General features: G+C 61.0%; 1 protein-coding gene across 1 annotated transcript; it reads right to left on the bottom strand.

The window, feature by feature from the left end:
• Positions 1–8: 8 nt before the first annotated feature.
• On the bottom strand, positions 9–16535 carry ADAMTS15 (ADAM metallopeptidase with thrombospondin type 1 motif 15). Its single transcript, XM_026097291.2, has 8 exons — positions 15411–16535; positions 7921–8053; positions 7429–7596; positions 6409–6692; positions 5927–6104; positions 4983–5164; positions 4031–4206; positions 9–3387 (listed from the first exon to the last, which is right to left on the bottom strand). Exons 1-8 carry the CDS (start codon positions 16353–16355, stop codon positions 2607–2609), a joined length of 2847 nt encoding a protein of 948 aa, XP_025953076.2. The 5' UTR covers positions 16356–16535; the 3' UTR covers positions 9–2606.
• Positions 16536–17128: the final 593 nt, after the last annotated feature.

The following is a 17128-nucleotide window of genomic DNA, read 5'->3' on the forward strand; positions in this document are numbered from 1 at the left end:
GAACCGGGTGGAACTTTAAATACAGTTTTATTTCAGGTTTGCTATTGATGCACAAACAGCAGAGATCGATGTTTAGTATACATGGTATACACAAAGCAGCCAGTACGATCGGCATTTCCGTCCTTCTGCTGGACACTTTGCAAAAGAACCACTCACCAGAAATCCCTCCCACCCCGTCCTTCCCCCCGAACAGGGATGGCAGTTCCTCGGTGGCTTGGAAACCATGTGTTTGACAGAAAGACACAAAACAGGCAGCTCCTCCGAACTCTGTCCCCAAACAAAATCCCCGTAGGCTCAGCAGAAAATAGATGATACGTTCATGGGAACGTAGACCTGGAAGGGATTTCCTAGAACACGAAATCCAGTCCCGGGCTGTGCAAAGCAACCACAACATCTGCTCCTGGCCATATCAAGCATTGTGGAGACCAAAAGCATTACTGCGTTCAGAAAGGCATTGCATAAATTCATGGAGGATGGGTCCACAGACATTATCATCAGGAATTCACTAAGCTAGTGGAAGGGTCTATCAAGAGAAGGGTTGTGCTTCAGCTGTCTGGTTTCCTGAAATCTTTCCCACCGTACTCACTGCTGACCACTGCCAGAGACAGGATAGGGTGCTTGATAAACCTTTGGTCTGAGCCAGCGTGATAGTTCCTCTGTTACTATCTTAAAACTAGGAATGTTGTTGGTTGTTGCTATTTGCATTGGAAAGCGGCCCCGGATCCTGCCAGGGCCCTTTCCCCCACGCATGCACCCCATGCAGCAACGGGGACGTTGGAGGAGAGAAAGAGGGTCAGATTGATGTGACGCTGCATAGTCCAGTGTAGCCACCCCCCGGCTGTGACACACGGGCAACGTGCTGAGTGAGAGACCTTTCGGTGCTGGTTAAAGGGCACAAGGAGTTTCCAGTGACCTTCATCTTTATACACTGGAAGAGCAAAGAGTGGAAGGATCCCTGATGATATGATCTGAACCAGAGACCAGGGGGGAAAAGAACTGTTAAGGGGTCACTGTGCGGGTGTTGCATGAGGTAAGACACAGCCTCTGAACAGAACAGGCACGATGCTACATAACCATTAGAGGTCTGTAATAAACCCTTGCACAAAAGCACCTGGACAGGACCCTGAGGGGAAAAGGCTGGTCATAGATGCTGTGCAGCAGCAACAGGTTCATCCCATGCACCTAAACGCTTCTGGTCCCGTTTCCCCCCCCAGAAGAGGCCAAGGTCCTGAATTCCTCTTCCACTCTTGCCGTTCAAAAGCAATGCCTTGAAAGTTGCCACAGCTCAGGGCAGGGAAGTAGTGGGAGAATTTGCACCCACCTCCGCTAGATTTCAGCTCAGAACGTCTCTAGGGGGTTAATGCAGGGGGAAAAAATAACAACCTGACCCAAAGTTTGGAGGGAAGAGGGCAGCAGGATGCCTGGGCACAGACTCTTGGTCCTCTTGGGCAGCAAGCACCATTTCTAGAGCAAAGTCAAGTAGCAGCAACTTGCCGGGCTATTTCTGGTCCCGTATGCTGGAGCACCATGCTGCGATACTACAGTACAGTTGCTTGTTGCCGTTTGGAATTAAAGCCCAAGTCTCACTTCCATAATGATCCCCTTAAGCCCCAAAGGGCCTTAGGTGGGCAGTTTACACCCTGCCCTGTACTGGGGTGTAAATGAGCATCCGGCTGTGAACTGCGTGCCCAGTTAGCCAAGATAGGTGGTCAGCCCCCAGGCTCCCTACACCCTCTTCCCGAAGCACCGTAGGACAACCCTGGGCTTCTGAGAGGGCCCACCGGGAATAACGCCCTCCCCGCTGCACAAGGTTTACATCCCGGAGGAGCGAGGAGGTCAGAAATACAGAGTTAAGCACCATAAAATCTACATGGTTCAGATCATAAACATGAGGAGAGAACAAAAATAAAGCCACCACCTTGCAGCCCGGTACCGAGATGCTGCTGAGACTCTGGATAGCAGCAACGGTGTGTCCAGGCTGTGAAGTCGCTGCCAGCAAGCCCCGAAGGCGTCAGTTCCCGCGAGCCCCAGCACCTCGTTGCACTGGTAGTTCGACGGTACAGGTTGCCATCATTGCATTGTAGTTCCTTTTGGTCCCATTTAGCGCGAGTGTTCGGGGGGTCGGGGAAGGGAGGAGGAGGAGGGAGGTAGCCTTAGCCCTGGGAAGACCAGCGGGAGGCTTGATCTGTGCAATACAGGGACATCCTCTGCGTGTCCTTGGATCGATCCCGGGCAACGATCTCCAGAGACCGCTCTGGCCCATGTATCCATCTGTCCCCCCGACTCTCCGTGTCCCCTGGTCGGTGGCAGGTTTCCACATAGTTCAGCAGCTTCGAGGTAGATGTTTATTCCCGCTCTGTCTCCGAGCAACCTGGTCTATAAAAACCGCGCCAAGGCCCTCTCACGTGGGCGCGCCGGGTTGCCGTCGCGTGGGCGCGCGCTCTTCCCACGCACAGGCCCCTTGTCCGGTTGATATGTGCTATGTAACAGACCCCTCGCCCTCGGACATCTCCCCCTCTCCCAACCCCTGGCTGCTGTTCCACCTTCAGCCACGCATCTCCGGCCGGAGAGACACCATGCCTCCTTCGGCAACGCTCCCGGCCCGCTCAGCACGGCCGCAAGGTGCAGAAGTCCAGCTCCTGAGGCTTCCTCCTGAAATTGCAACTATCCCGGGGCAGGAGCTGCCCGGCCGGGGCCGTGCATTTCAGCATGCGCCTCTTGAAGCCCCGGCCGCACGTCTTGGAGCAGGGAGCCCAGGGCCCCGCTTCCCACGCGGGGCAGGGGTCTCCGCACAGCCTGACGTCGGCGGGCCGCTGGGCCGCGTCGCACTCGGAGGCCAGCTGGCCGTAGGAGTCGCGGCAGGCCACGGCGCGCTTCTGCAGCCCGTTGCCGCAGGTGACGGAGCAAGCCTCCCAGCCTCCCGCCGCCCACTTGTAGGAGGGACGCTTGTAATTCGGCCTGCCCACGTCCAAGCGGTTGGAGAGGCTCAGGACGCTGTTGTTGAGGTCCGGAGGGCTCTTCCCCTCTTTCTTGTACGAGGACTTGTCCTCCTTGCTCTCCTTGGGCAGGTAGAAAGAGTAACGCACCCGGGGAGGAGTCATCTTCCCCACAGACAGCACCTCCAAAGTCAGGGGCTCCTGGATGGGCTTGAAGGCCTGGAGGCTCTCGACGGCGGTGCCGGTGCCGCTGTACCGCAGCACGCTGCCCTTCACCATGAGGTCCCTCTCCACGGCCGAGACGATGAAGTGCCCGTTGAGCAGGTACTTGCCCTGTCCGTTCTTCAGCGCCAGGTAGTTGTCATCGCTGATGAGCCCCTTGTAGCCCCGCTGCCTGATGTCGATGTTGGAGGCTCCCGCTGGGATGACCACCACGAAGTTATAGCCGTGCCTGGAAGAGAAGAGCAGGCAAGCGGTCAGGCAGGGAGCTGGCGGGACACCCCGTCCCGCTGGGAACGGGCCTTGCAAGCCCTGGCCGCTAGTGCTTGTGGAGCAGAGCTTGTTGCCTTCTCCCCCACACCTCTGCCCCTTGCCACCCCCTTCCAGGCCATGCTGTTTTGCAAAGCACTTCCTTGCACACCTGATATCCCAGCTCTTACCTCACTATAACATCGCCTCAGCCTGAAGCTGTGTAGCTACCGACCTGGGATTTTTCCCACCCCCAAAGCTGTCTCTTTTTTCCAATAAGGGGTGCCGGAAGATCATTTTAAATCTCTTCTCTACGATGAGTTTCATCTAAAGTGACACCTAGGTCACCTAGATATGAGAAGAGACTTCAGCTCCTCTGGCTCAGTAATATAGTTGTACCCAAGATAACTCAGGTGGCAGAAGCAGTACAACCCCTTTAGCACATTAAAGGTATCCTGCTGCTCCTTTGCAGCTAGCTCAGGTCTCTACACAGTGACGGAGGCTGGAGCCTGGATAGTTTGCTCAGGATGGGCTTAGCCCCGTCGCCAGCTCCACAGCCTTCCTTGTGCCATCCCAAAAGGCAGAGCTAGGAGACAGGAAAGCACAGGAGGTCGCCTCACACTTACATGGGTTTGGTGAATAAGCCTGAGACCTTCTTGCAGCTCTTGTTGTCTCCTCCGCACACACTGCATTTGTCGAATTTCTTCTTGGAGCCCAGCTTCCCGTCGCACCCCGCTTTGATGCATTTGCCCTGGACGCACACTGAGGTGGAGTCTGGGGAACAAGGGGTGCCGTCCACAACCTGCATGAGGTACCCCAGGACGAGAGGGTGAGCAAAACAGGGCACTGCATTCCCCTGCGCTCGCCCCGCAGATCCCCAGCACTTGGCCGTCCGCAGCTCAAGCTGAGGCTCCCCAGTTCCAGCACGCTGGTCCTGAGGGGGCATTAGCAGGCACCATAGCACGTTTCCCTCATGCTCCGCTTTGTGGTCAGCCCTTTTTGGGTCTCTGAAAAGATCTATATGGTACTACATCCCTTATCTGCTGCACCTACATCATCTTCTGTCCTTCCTTTGCACTGGTGTGGGGGGAACCCAGGGAACTGGCCTTGAGAAACTGGCTGCTTTGGAAAGGCAGCTCATGCTAGTGCACTCAGGCTGGCCGCCTGCCCGGGCTGGCACGCGAGCGTCACTTCCTCTAGCGCACTGCCTAATTATCCTCCTTTCTTCCAGCTTCTCAGCGGGGGACGTATCCTAGACACTGCTCAACAACCCGGAGTAAGACCAAATCCATCCCTGTAGTAAATAAGCCAATACGAACACATTGATTTATACCAACCCAGGATGTGCTTGGTGGATCCTCCCCAAACCTCCTGTACACTTCCCACTCCAAATACCCAAGCAACGGCCGGTATTTTCCAGGTGCGATAGTGACAGCTTCCTGGACAGAAAATCCAAAATACCAGCTGCCCACCACACAAGGAAAATGTTGCCTCATTCATTTCCAGGTGCACTGGAGTCCTCCAATGGCTCTGATGCTGACCCTGGCTATATGGTCATGGTCTCCCACTCTCACAAACCTTGGGTGCCAGCACGTAGAAGTAGCCCGTGCCGTTGGCCCGGCAGATGAGCTTGCATTTGTCCCGAGGCGAGACTCCAGAGTACTTGGGGACCCAGGAGATGGAGGCGGTGAGGCGGTTGGTGCTGTGGCCGTAGCCGTTGAAAGCCTCACATTGCTCTTCTCGGAAGCTCTTCCCCGGCACTGGAAGAAACAAGGCACGCGGGGGATCAGGAGCAGGGCAGACGCTTCAAGCCAGCACACGCTGCCATGCACGGTGGTACCAGGGGACAGCCTGGCTCTCCAGCATGGATTTATTGGGTTATTGCAGGGTAGCACACGCTGCAGCGGCTGTGCAATCCCCTCTGCCGAGGGTCAGCGCCGGCAGCCTCAGCACAGCGAGGGCAGTAAGTCTGGGGCTTTTTACACCTCGTTGTGCAGCGTGGTTACCCACGGACCCAGAGTGCAATAGTAGTGCAGGTGGCAGGGTCACCTTTGGCATTTTGGGGCATACTTTTGGGCATGTTTCCACCAGCGCACTCTGAAACAGTCAAAGAGTTCGACATTTTGAGAACGGCTTTCCTCCCATCCCACCCGAAAAGGCCGCTGCATTTTTTTGACTTGTCCAAGCTCAGCTCCACTGCGGGGAAATTCAGCTGTCAAATTCAGCCACTCGCTCTGGAGGTGTGAGTGGTGCCTCTGCTCCTAGACTGCTTCCCCGGCTGCTTCTCGCCGTGTCTCAGGGTTGACGTTCACCTCACATTGGCTCTACGGGGCCTCCTGCCTGGCTTCTTGCTGCTTCCCAGAAGTACGCTATCTCCCTCCTAGATAGCTCAGGCAGTTGACGAGCACCCAAAATGCCTTCCCTGAGACCACGCAGGACATTCAGTGCAGGTGACCTGCCCCGTCTTTCAACACTTGCCCTTACAAAGCTGCCCTGGAGCAGGCTGGCCTCCCGCCCCTTACCTGCAGCAGAACAGGGCTCCAGGTTGCAGGAGCGGTACTTGACACGGACGCCCTCGCAGTACTTCCCCCCGTTGGCAGGCACCGGGTCGTTGCACTCCCGCTTGGCCAGCTGAACCCCACCACCGCACGTCCGCGAGCATTGGCCGTAGGGCGCCCACTTCCCCCAGCTGCCGTCCACCTGCGGGGAGACAGCACGGTGAGAAGCAACATCTCCCTCGGCTCTCTCCCAGTAGAGACGCTTCCCCTCCTCCGTTTGTTTTTTCCCCCTCTATCTGCTTTTGCACAGAGCTTGCCGTGTCCCCCATGGGGATGCGACTCGGAGGTCCCTAACGGGAGGAGGCCGGGCACTGCTCAGCTGCCATCCGGGCAAAAGCCGCCGCGAGCTCGGGGCAACGCACGGGGTGTTTCCAGGCTTCCCGGCAGCGCCGTCTTCCCCAGCGCCTGGGACACGGTGGCACGGAGGTGGCACCGCAGGTACTCACCCTGTACTTGCTGACGTTGTGCCTCTCCACGCAGGCGCCCTTCAGGCAGAACCTGCCCTCGCCGCAGCTCGTGCCGTCCGCCCAGGGGAAGTGGCGGGTCTGGCAGACGACCTGGCCGCGGGCCTTGCCCGTGCACCACAGCTTGGCGCAGTACTGCATGTAGGGGCAGGGCTTGGAGCCGACGCCGAAGGCCAGCTCGCACTGCTGGTTCAGGCTGTAGCTGGCTCCCGGCAGGTCCTCGGGCAGCGAGATGGGCTTGGCGGGCTGGTCCAGCAAGCAGTCTCCTGCGGGAGCGGGGAGAGGGATCGCTAAGGAAGGGGGCCTCACGCGGCGGCGAGGATCGTCACGGGGAAACAGGAGCTCGTCTCCCCTTGCACGCCCACACATACAGGCTGCTGGAGACCCAGGACAGGGAGACAAGTCAGCCCAGCGCTCCCCCCTTGCCCTGCCGCCAGGACCTGCTCCCACCCTGCTTGGGGCCTCCCTGCCAGCCTGCTTGTTACGGGTACAAGATTTGTCCAAAAACGACAAAAGAAGAGAGTTCCCGAATGACTCCTCCTCTTGGTGATGCCAGGTAGAGCTGGGCTGGCCGTCACGGAGCAGACGTCACCGCTGGTGACACCCTGGCACGGAGCAAGCCTGGCTGAAGCTGAAACGCTGCCAGAGTCACTGCTCCCTTCAGGTTTTGTTTGGAGAGGAGGAAGAAAAGTTGCCCTGCAGCCCGTGATGGTGACAGCCGTGCTCTGCCAGCAGCCCTGGGACTCCCCCACGTGCGGGAGCAGATCTTGCTCTCCCCGCCCTGCGCCCTAAGCCACGGGGCCAGGGAGGGAGGGGGACGAAGGCAGAAATGGGACAGGCTGTCCCCAGGCAGAGGGTCTCCGGCCTCCCTCGCCACCTTCCTCCCTGCGGGGAAACGCTGCCCCGCGTCTCCTTCGCCTCCCCCTCTGCCCCAGCGGCACCCGCGCGGGGCATGCGGAGCTCCTGCGCGTCCCTTGCCGCCGGGTGCCACCGTGGCCTCACCGTGGCCGCTGTCGAGGAAGTCGGTGATGATGGCAGCGCTGCAGGCAGACCAGGGGTTGGCGCGGTCGATCTGGATGAGGGTGGGCGACATCATGTGGTTGGTCTTCAGCTGGCCGAAGACCTCCTCGCAGGCCTTCACGTTGTCGTGGGGCATGTTGAAGACGTGGCCTAGGGGAGGACGGTGGCATGAGCGACGCGGGCCTGGCACCAGGGCGGGCAGGGCAAGCCCCCGTGGTTTGCAAAGGGGGAAACTGAGGCACAGAGCGGGGGAGTCTCCTGCAGGGATTCATCTTGGAGACCAAGATGCATTTTTCCTCCAAAGAGGGAGCCAGGATGAGGGCTGTTGGCTTGCTTTGACGTGATACATCATAGCTATGTCGTGCCGGTGTACCCGTGCCTCAGTTTCCCCTTTGTGCAGGGGACAGGGCTGCCCAGAGGCACCGGGGACAGACGCGAGGTCCGAGGGAGCCCCAGCCTCCGCCAGCGCCTTACCCAGCTCGTGGGCCGTGGTGAAAGCAGACGGCAGCCCGTCATCCTCGATGACGGAGCAGCTGCGCTTCGGGTCGCACATGGTGCCCACGTCGGCCATGCCCAGCGTGTCGCACGTGGTGGCACCGCACAGGTCCTGCAAGGCAGAGAGGCAAGGACTTAGCACCGGGGTCGGATGTCCCAGCCCCCGTCCCCCCTCGGCCCCGTTCCCCTGGGAAAAAGCTGGAGGAGGCAGAGGGATGGGGAGCGCACGGCCCCGCGGCCAGGCTGCGCCGGCAGGAAACCTCACCCCGGCCCGGCCCCGGCTGAAATGGCACGGTTGCATTTAACTCTGGCACGGGGCTGCTTTTTAAATATAGCATCCTCCAGCGGCCTCGGGGACAGTAACTCCGCTCCGAAGGCTCCTCCGGCCAGGGCGGAGCCCGGTTTGAGCACGGAGGAGTCAGCCTGGCTCCGGTCTTCAGCAAGCTCAAGGGCCAGACCTGGAGCTCTCCAAATTTGATGGAAAGACACCTGGCTTTGGCTCGCAGCTGACTCATTTCTCAACTTCTTCCTCGGAATAAGAAGCCCCTGGACCAAGTCCAGAGGTTATCAAGGTCATGGGAAAGGTTCCTGTGTCTCCAACATGCTTTTCAAGCCCAGCTGAGTTAACTAGGCATTAGCCCAGCCTTTTAGCCCAAGCTCAGCAGAGCCCAGCTTCTCCAGGGCCTGGAGAAGGCATCAGAAGACTTCTCCTGCCTCATCTCCTGCACCATCTGAGCCTCAGAGGCAGCAGGAAATGTCAGATGACAGCAGGCTGCCAAAACCCTTGGGAGAAACCCCACAGTACTGGAATTCTGCCCGAGGAAAACACGGATTATCTGAAGCAGAGCTCGAAGTTTGCAACGGTTCGCTTCCAAAACCAAAGCAAGGACAGTCACAGTCACAAGCCTCTGAGACTGTTACCCCCAAGGCAAACCCAGCATGGAGGCAGACACGCCGTGTGTGAAGAGCAAGGGCCAGAAGAGTCGTGAGTGGGCCTGAAGGGCTTTGGCACGCATGCAGGGAGGCTGAAGACCCTGGGACTACAGGACCCCGAGCAGAGAGGGCAGGAGGGGCTGGGGACGTGGTGTTGGGATGGCTGCAGAGCTGTGGGTAGGCTCTTTGCTTGGGAAACACGTTTGAGCCTGGCACCTGCGTACAGTGGAGCTGCTGAGATGGAGAGACCGCAGGAATGACCAAGCAGGTCAGCATGAGCACGTTTATCCCCAGTGCTGAGGAGAGCAATAAGGTGGTCTCTCTAAACCCACATCAGCCTGTCCCAGGGGAGTCTCCTGGCTTGATGAAGGGCAGCTGAAAGACCCCCAGGTTTCTGTGGGAGGCTAGTGTGGAAACTGTGTGCATGACACGGCTTGGATGCCCCGCTGGCACCTCACAGGAGACTTTTGTCTCCCTGCTAGGAACGTCAGGGGTAACTAATTGCTCTTCATCGGAGCTTCTTCCCCTTCTGCCACCTGCCTGGAGGCATGGACCCAGGCAGACTTCTGGCCCTGTCTTTCCCTCTTGTTCCCCAGGGACTGAACGACTCCCATGAAAGCAGCAATACGACCAGCACCCGGGTCGCAAGGAAGGTCTGCGTCACAGGTCAGGAGAGATGCTTCTGCACAGAGCTATAGAGTCCAGCGGAGCAAGCCCACCAGAGCCCACAGGGGTTTTCCTAGCAGTTTAAGAGGGGACAGGGTCACAGTGGCTGTAAAGCTCCCGAGGATTAAGAGTCTTTGGACTTTTGGGATCAGTTTCTCGGTTTGCACCAGCATGGTTGGTTTCTCTGCATGGCTTTGGGCTTTGGGCAACTCTCCGTAGCCTGACACGGTTTCTTATCTCTAGAGCTGGTCTTTTCTTTCTCTCCTCTCGCCTGTCCTGTCCTTCTTGTCTGGGAGCCCGTCAAAGCCAGGACTTTCTGGCGTATATCTGTGCATATGCCCTTCTCTCCAGATCCAAAGGTGCTGGTGCAAAGGATAAGGGCAGAGGAAAATCACTGCTGGAAGACACGCTGCTGTGGCAGCCTGGGAGCAGCAGCCTTGTCCTCAGATGCCCCCTTCCTTCCGCTCTCCTGAGGACAACACGCCAGCTCTGCTGGCAGCCCTCCCTGCGCTGGGCTCGGTCAGAGCCTGCCCTCGGCCTCCTTTTCTCCCAAGCAAACACCGCTGCACTTGCTTCTCCCTTTGCAATCGCCTCCCTTGCAGATCTCCCCCGGCTCCGCAGGAGCGCGGCGAGATGAAGAGCTCCCCCAGTTTTCCTGCTGGCCTTTCATGGTGGACGGAGCGTCGGTCCCCGTCCCTCACCGCCGTCTCCGGCCAGGCCGCGAGCTGCGTGGGGGGCCGTCCGTGGGGCAGGGAGCCGCCGCGGCTTTCCACATGAAAAGAAACGTATGGGACTCGCCGGGGCGCTCCCCTACTATAAATAAGAGTGATTCATGCTCAGCTCCGGTCCAGCCAAAGCGCCGGGGTTGCTAGAAACCTCACATGAGCCGCTCTGCCAACATTTCCAGCGAGGTTTCCAAGCTGAAGACATTCCCGAGCGCTCAGGTTCGGCTATCGGTAAATAACAGTCCCGACAATCTCGGAGAGCCCTGGCCCGGGCTGAGATGGCTTTAGCAGGAGACCTGTGGCTACAGAGCCAGGAGGCACGGCGGAGACCTTCGCCTACGGAGAGGCAGAGCAAAGAAGCGCCCGGCTCCGGGCTGGGACCAGCCCAGGCTGCTCTCCAGACCCGGCAGCCTCGCAGGCTGCCCCGGGGCGATTCCCCTGCTCTGGTTTGCGGGCTGGCGCGTCTCCCCCCAGCTCCAGGCAGCCCTGGGCTAATCCGCCAAGCCCCGGCGAGCCTGCCCATCTCTGTGCACACCTGCAAGGAGCTGGCTGCTTGTGCAAGCAGTGTTTGCACCCTCTGCCCTCCGAGGAGAGCCAGCCATGCGGCAACGTCTGGAGAGGTTTCAAAGAGCAGATGGTGTCACGAGCCAAGACACCGCCTCCGCTAGCCGCGGTGTCTGCCCTGGTGGAAAACCCTGTGCGTAATTGGGTTCAATTCTCTGCTCTGCAACAAGTTTCCCTTAAAACCGGGGCCTGCCTGTCCCTGCCACTGCGTCCTCGCACTCAGACCCCGTCACGGTGTGCGACAGCCCGACCCACTGCACAAGGAGGGTGGCAGGACCTCAGGTATTAAAGCACAAGGGGCCAAGGGAGAGCCCCGGGGAAACACGGGCTGGGCTGGGTTTGGGAGTCCAGCTGTGGGACTCCGCGTGGGAGCAAGCGCATCGCAGCCCCGTATCCCTGCCCGCGCTGCTGTCACCGGCGGGCGCAGGGCAACTCGGAGTGGGGCAGGTACCTCCAAGCAATGGGCCCTGCTCCGAAATACCCGCAAGAGCCATTGCCAGCTGCACGCAGCAACGCCGAGCTAAGCCCAGGCCCCTCGTGCCCAGGTCCTGTTCGCGGGGGCACCCGCCTGAGCCCACCCACGGCTGTGGGGCTGGGGTGGGAAGCGAGGGGGAAAGCAGCGCCGGGATGCAGGCGAGAGGCCGGCCGCTCGCTGCTCCCTGCTCATTGCTCTTTTAAGAGTTCCCGTTTCCTAGCTGGCGCCGCGAGCTCTTGGCTCGCAGCCCAACACCTGCACTGACACACTGACCCACTTCTTGCTCTGAACCTTGTCTGCTGGCTGCGGGGATGGATTAACGAGCGGCTCCTAATGGGCCCTCGCTAACCCCCGGGCCTGGGTTCAAATCCCGACTGCGGCCTCCCAAGGGCAGCCCGCTTTGAAAGGCCGGGCCGCAGCTCCCCCCTCTAACGAGGGGGCCCTGACCCCCCAAGAACGGCTCTTTCAGCCTTGCCGGCAGTCCAGCCCGCTCGGGGAGGCCGGCGGAGCACGGCGACTGCGCCAGGCGCTGCGGAGAGCAGCCAGGGAAAGCAGAGAGGAGGCTGGGCAGGAGCACGCCGAGGAACGATGCCCAGGAGCGGGGAGAGGGACTGGAGGAACAGAGGGAAGGAGAGAGGAACGCGAGAGGGCTGAGGCGGCAAGGGCAGGGACTGCCTTGCAAAGGGCCCTCTCTGTGCCCTGTGTTCACCGTCACGGATATCCGCTGCTGCCAGCGCAAGTAAGGGGAATAAGGGCTGTCCCTGCTCTGAGCCCTTCTGCAAACTCCCTGACACCCCGGGCCAGGGATGCTCAAGCCCGGGGCCTGGATGCAAAGCACAGTGTGAAGCCCAGGAGAGGTTGCTTAAGAGTCTGTCATTCATGAACATCCAACATTTGGACTCCAGCCGTTTCGCAGACAGGACCTCTGAAGCACGGAGAGGCGAAGGGAGCAGAGAGCCCGACTCCAGGACCGAGCAAGGCCGGGAACCAGGTATCCAGGCACTAACAGCTAACCCGTCCCCTGAGAGGGGATGGCCAAAAATGAAGCCAGAACGAAGATGGAGACACAACTCACAAGGCAACAGCAGAGGCAGTCCCTTTGCCAGCAGGCTCCGTCATCCCTACGACACTCCGCTCTTTCCCTAGCATCGCGCCGCAGGGCTGGAAGCATTGGAGATTTCCTGCGTTGGAGATTTCTCCTGCAAATAGGAGTTTTCTCCTGCCAGGCTTAGCTTCATTATTGGGCACTTTCCAAATGTTTTTCTTCATTGCCTTGCAAACATCTCTCTGTCAGCCGTGGGGAACCTTACATTAGTTTACATATTCAGAGGACAGGTCATCTCTTCTGCACAAACACTCCCACAACTGTTGAGGCTTCCCACTAGCAGCCACGTGCGTCCAAAGCGGCCCCCAAAATCTGAGCTCCCCAGCCTCAAATTACAGAGCGTGGGTTTCCAACCTCCCTCCTGACATCTGCGGCATGGGAGGCCAGAGCAACGTGCTCCTTGGTGCGATGTTCCTTCAGGCTTACGGCAGTCCAAAGGCATTCAGGAGACCTTTGTGTTTATGGCTAGCAGACATGGAGCCAGACAAAGCCACGGAGCATCAGGTTCAGGACGGGGGGGGAAGCACAGCCAAGACGTTAGCCGCAGCCTGGGAAGCTCTTTCCACGCTGCGCAGGTGCTGCACGAGAGGCAAAGGGCTCTGCGCTCCTCCAGCAAGCGCCGGCTGAGGCGGGAAGGTGAAGGTCCCTCGTCCACCGTTGCTGGCAGATCCACGCTGACGAGCTGAGCGGGACCGAGCTCCCCGAAGACAAATCCGCGGTCCAGCAGAACTGACATCACCGGGAGCAGGAGCACCCAGCGCCAGAGCGGGAGGACAGCCCCATTCATCAGCAAGCTGTTGACATAACTGGAAACTGCCTATCAATTGGACTTGAAATGAAATTAAAGTTGGGGGCTTATGTAACAGCTTTTTGGCAGGGAGATAAACTCTGGGGTATCAGGAGACCACAGATGGATGCATTCATGGAAGGCAGATGTCTCCTTGACTGTATGCCTCTGCACTGAGCTTGCCTTGGGATTTCAGGAATGGACGGTTTAGCAATCTGTAAAAAATGTAGCCTAGCCATGATCTGCACTTCAGGATAGAGCGGCTTTCACATCCCTGGGACCAGATTTGTCCCACGTGTAACTCCGGTGACCTCACCAGGTTTCCACCAGAGATGGAGCTGGCTCGTCCCAGCAGTGGTGTCAACAGACTTCCTCTTTTTTGCAAACACCCAACCCAGACAGGACCTGCTCCAGCAGGCCGGGATTCAATCCCTGCCTGTGCTCCAGCAAGATTTATACCCAGCCAGAGGACACAGCCCCTGCCTGCGGTGGGACGGGGAGAGCGGCGGGGCTGAGCTCTCACACATCTTGCGCAGCATCGTTACTGCTCCGGGACCGCGTGCTGAGCAGAAGAACAGAGCTGAACAGAGCTGGAATCAATATCTTCCCCTCCCGTGAGCGCTCAGCTTGGAAAGAAGTTTTGGGAATGGCCTCACCGCTTTCAAAAAGGGAGTTCCCGTCTTGTCCCTAGTCCACCGAGCAAGGACACCTGGGCAGCGACGGCAGAAGGAGAGGATGCAAGTCGTCATTGCTGGCAAAACCTGCTGTGCTTCCTTCTCTGCTCCCATCACTGGTTTCCAGGATAAAGTGTGACCTCTCCCCTTCAAACTGGGCTCTTTCTTCTTCCGTCCCATTCGCAGTTTGTGGATCCAAGTCTGCAATATCCCAGCTCAGCACTACATGGATGTCAGCCCTGAGACAGAACCGGTTCTCCTTCCCAGGGAAAACCCTCCTGATCGGAAGAGGAAAAATACTTCATCTGACCCAGGTGGATGTTGAGGGGAGTGGCAAAAACGCAATCCAAGCTGCTCTGCTTTGGTGTTGCCCAATTATCCTTATCCCGCTGTAGCGATCACACTGTGCCGGACATAACCTGGAGAAGGCTCCAGGGCCCTTGCGAACACACCAGCCAGCAGCAAAAAATGCAAAGGCCACTGCAAAGACCCCAGGTGATGCCTGCTGCCTGACACAGGGTGCGGGGACTGAACCTGCCGGGTGCAGGGCAGAGCGGTATTTCTAGCAAGAAATAGGGAACAGGTTCTCCATGGATTTCTCATCCATCCATGAGGAGCCTGGGTGGGCGCTGAGCAGAAGTCACTCCCCAGGGCTGTGTATGTCCCCAAGAGGAAACGCGTGGGAATGGGTGACAGCTCCCTCAGCCCAGCCTCCTCTGCTCAGCACCCCTTTGCGCTGACGCCTGCACCCCTGCAGGGACGCAGCCAGCCCCGAGCAGTGGGGGATGCTGCTCCCCGGGGCTGCGAGTGCTGGAAAAGCCTCCCCAGCCTTCTTCCAGCACCGACTTCGGTCCACGCGACGCGGCCAGCGCGGATGGGAGCGCTCCAGGTTCCCAGGAGGACCCCGCGCGTGAGTCAGAGGAAGCGGGGAGAGGCTCTTGGCCGGTGGCACTGCAAGCTGCGCTGGGCGAGCTCGTCCCGGCCAAGGGGGAAGCGGGGCCGTGCTCGGCTGGCCACACTCCTCCTCTTCTGGGCTCAGACCCCGCGTTTCTGGGTGGCTGCTGCTTTGTGCCAGAGCTGCTGCCAGCAGGGCGGAGGTGTCTCCCTGCTCCCTGGGGACGCATGGGCTGGTTCCCGCGCGTGGTGACGACCTGGCTCTGCCCACCTCCTGGCCTCACTAAGCCCCCAGCAGGGATTTCTCCGGGCTGCCGGTCAAAGCCTGCCTGGAGAACAGCACTGTGCTGGCTCAGCAGCTCGGTCCGCACCTTGGCTCCCTCCCGCAGCCCGCATCCAAGCCCTCGAGGAGGTCGGACCTGGACAGCACGGGTGGAGGGATCGCTATTCCTTGGGAAACGGGGATCGGGCCAGCGGAGACACACGTCGTGGCACCTCCCCCCGCCACAACATGCACCGGGGATGGGATGCCAGGGGCTGCAGCCAGCGGGACCGGGGCAGCCGGGAGGTACAGCGTGACGCTGGGCTATTGGAGTCGGGGCAGCCCTGCCGGGTCATCCCCCCCCACCCCAGGGTCTGCACCCACCTGCTTGGTGAAGAGGATGGCAGTGTCCCAGTACTCGGGGTGCTTGTCGCTGACTTTGTTCCACTTCTTCTGCCAGGCGCAGAAGTTGCGCAGGGTGAGGGCAGCGTTGCCGCTGACTTTGGGCCCCTTGTCGTCTTGCCCGATGATGAGGAACTTGACGACGGCGATGTTGATGGGGTTGCGGATGCTGGGGTGCTTGTAGAGCCGGGCGGCCGTGGCCATGAGGGTGAGCAGGTAGTGCTGGAGGTCGTCGCCGTGGAACTTCACCATGGACTCGTCGGCCACCACCAAGGTCTCCACGTAGCGGGGCACGGAGACGAAGCGCTTGGCCCGGCCGCCCTTCCCGGGGGGCCTGGCCTCCTCGGGCGGCTCGCGGGCCCGGTACTTGTCCAGCGCCTGGAGGATGCCGGGGTTGAGGCCGGAGCCCACGGCGCAGCGCGACGCGGCGGCCCCGGCGCGGCGACGCTGGAGGCGGTGGGCGCCGTCGGGGCCGCCGCTCGCCAGCGGGCTGATCACGTACTCGGCGCCGCGGTAGCCGAAGGCGCCCCGCAGCCCCCCGCAGAGGCTGAGCGCGGCGAAGGAGTCGCGGTCGCCGTTGACGGCCCCGGAGTAGAAGCAGTGGCGGAGGCCCGGGCGGCGCAGGCGGGCGGCGGGCGCGGCGCCCAGGTGGTGGGCGGCGAAGGCGGGCGCGATGAAGTGGGCGTCGGGGGCGAGGTGCAGGTACAAGTCCTCGCCGAAAGCCGAGAGCTGGAAAACCACGGCCTGGCCGCGGCGCGGCTCGGCGGGGCCGCGCCTGAAGTAGGGCGGCCCGTTGATGTCGGGGTCCAGGCGCCGCGGGGTCACCAGCGCCGTGTCCGCGGGGGCCGGCGGCGGCGGCAGGCTCCGCGCCGAGCCCGGCAGCAGCAGCAGCAGCAGCGGCAGCAGCAGCGGCAGCGGCAGCGGCATGGCCCCGGCAGGCTCAGAGCGGCGGCCGGGCGGGCGCGGGCATGGGGAGAAAGCAGAAGGAAGAGCCCCCCCGCCGCCGCCGCCGCCGCCCCCCGCTCCTCCCTTCCCCAGATCGCTCGGGAGACCGAGAGGGAGCCGAGCGGTGCGAGCGCGCAGCGAGCCGCCTGCCCCGCCGCTACCTGCCTTGTGGGGCGCATCGGGGTTATATACGGCGGGGCCGGCGGGGAGCGGGGCGCGGCTTGGCCCCGCCGCAGCCACTCCGGTGCGGGGGGCCGGGAGCGCCGGGAGCTCCCGGAGCGGGGCCGGAGCAGCGCCGGCAGCGGGGCCGGAGCAAAGCCGGGAGCTCCGGGAGCGGGGCCGGGATCAGGAGCGGGAGCTCTGGGATCAGGGCCGGGAGCTCCGGCAGCGGGGCCGGGATCAGGACCGGGAGCTCTGGGATCAGGGCCGGGAGCTCCGGGAGCGGGACCGGGATCAGGAGCGGGAGCTCCGGGATCAGGACCGGGAGCTCCGGGAGCGGGACCGGCCCCGCCGCGCTCCCCGCTCCGCCCGCCGCCGGCTGCCTCCTCCGCGGCGCTGCGGGGCCGCTGCGCGGGGGATGGAGCAGGGCAGCACGTCGGGGGCCTCCCCCGAGAAGAAAAACCTTCTCCCCTGCTAAAAACCGCCGCAGCAGCAGGGTTGGGAGTCCTCAGCCCCCTCCTGCCCCGCTCCCGGGAGCACGGCCCGGCAGCCCCCGGGGATGCCCCGGTGCCCCCAGCCCCTCGCCCTGACATCCC

This window comes from Dromaius novaehollandiae, chromosome 21 (genome assembly GCF_036370855.1).
Source record: "Dromaius novaehollandiae isolate bDroNov1 chromosome 21, bDroNov1.hap1, whole genome shotgun sequence".
Taxonomy (NCBI): Eukaryota; Metazoa; Chordata; class Aves; order Casuariiformes; family Dromaiidae; genus Dromaius; species Dromaius novaehollandiae.

Coding starts and splice junctions, on each gene's coding strand:
- ADAMTS15 (XM_026097291.2), bottom strand. CDS start 16,355: ATGCCGCTGCCGCTGCCGCTGCTGCTGCCGCTGCTGCTGCTGCTGCTG. Junction 8,054..15,410: donor CCATCCTCTTCACCAAGCAG/GTGGGTGCAGAC, acceptor TCTGCCTTGCAG/GACCTGTGCGGTGCCACCAC. Junction 5,165..5,926: donor GGAGCCCTGTTCTGCTGCAG/GTAAGGGGCGGG, acceptor TGTTTCTTCCAG/TGCCGGGGAAGAGCTTCCGA.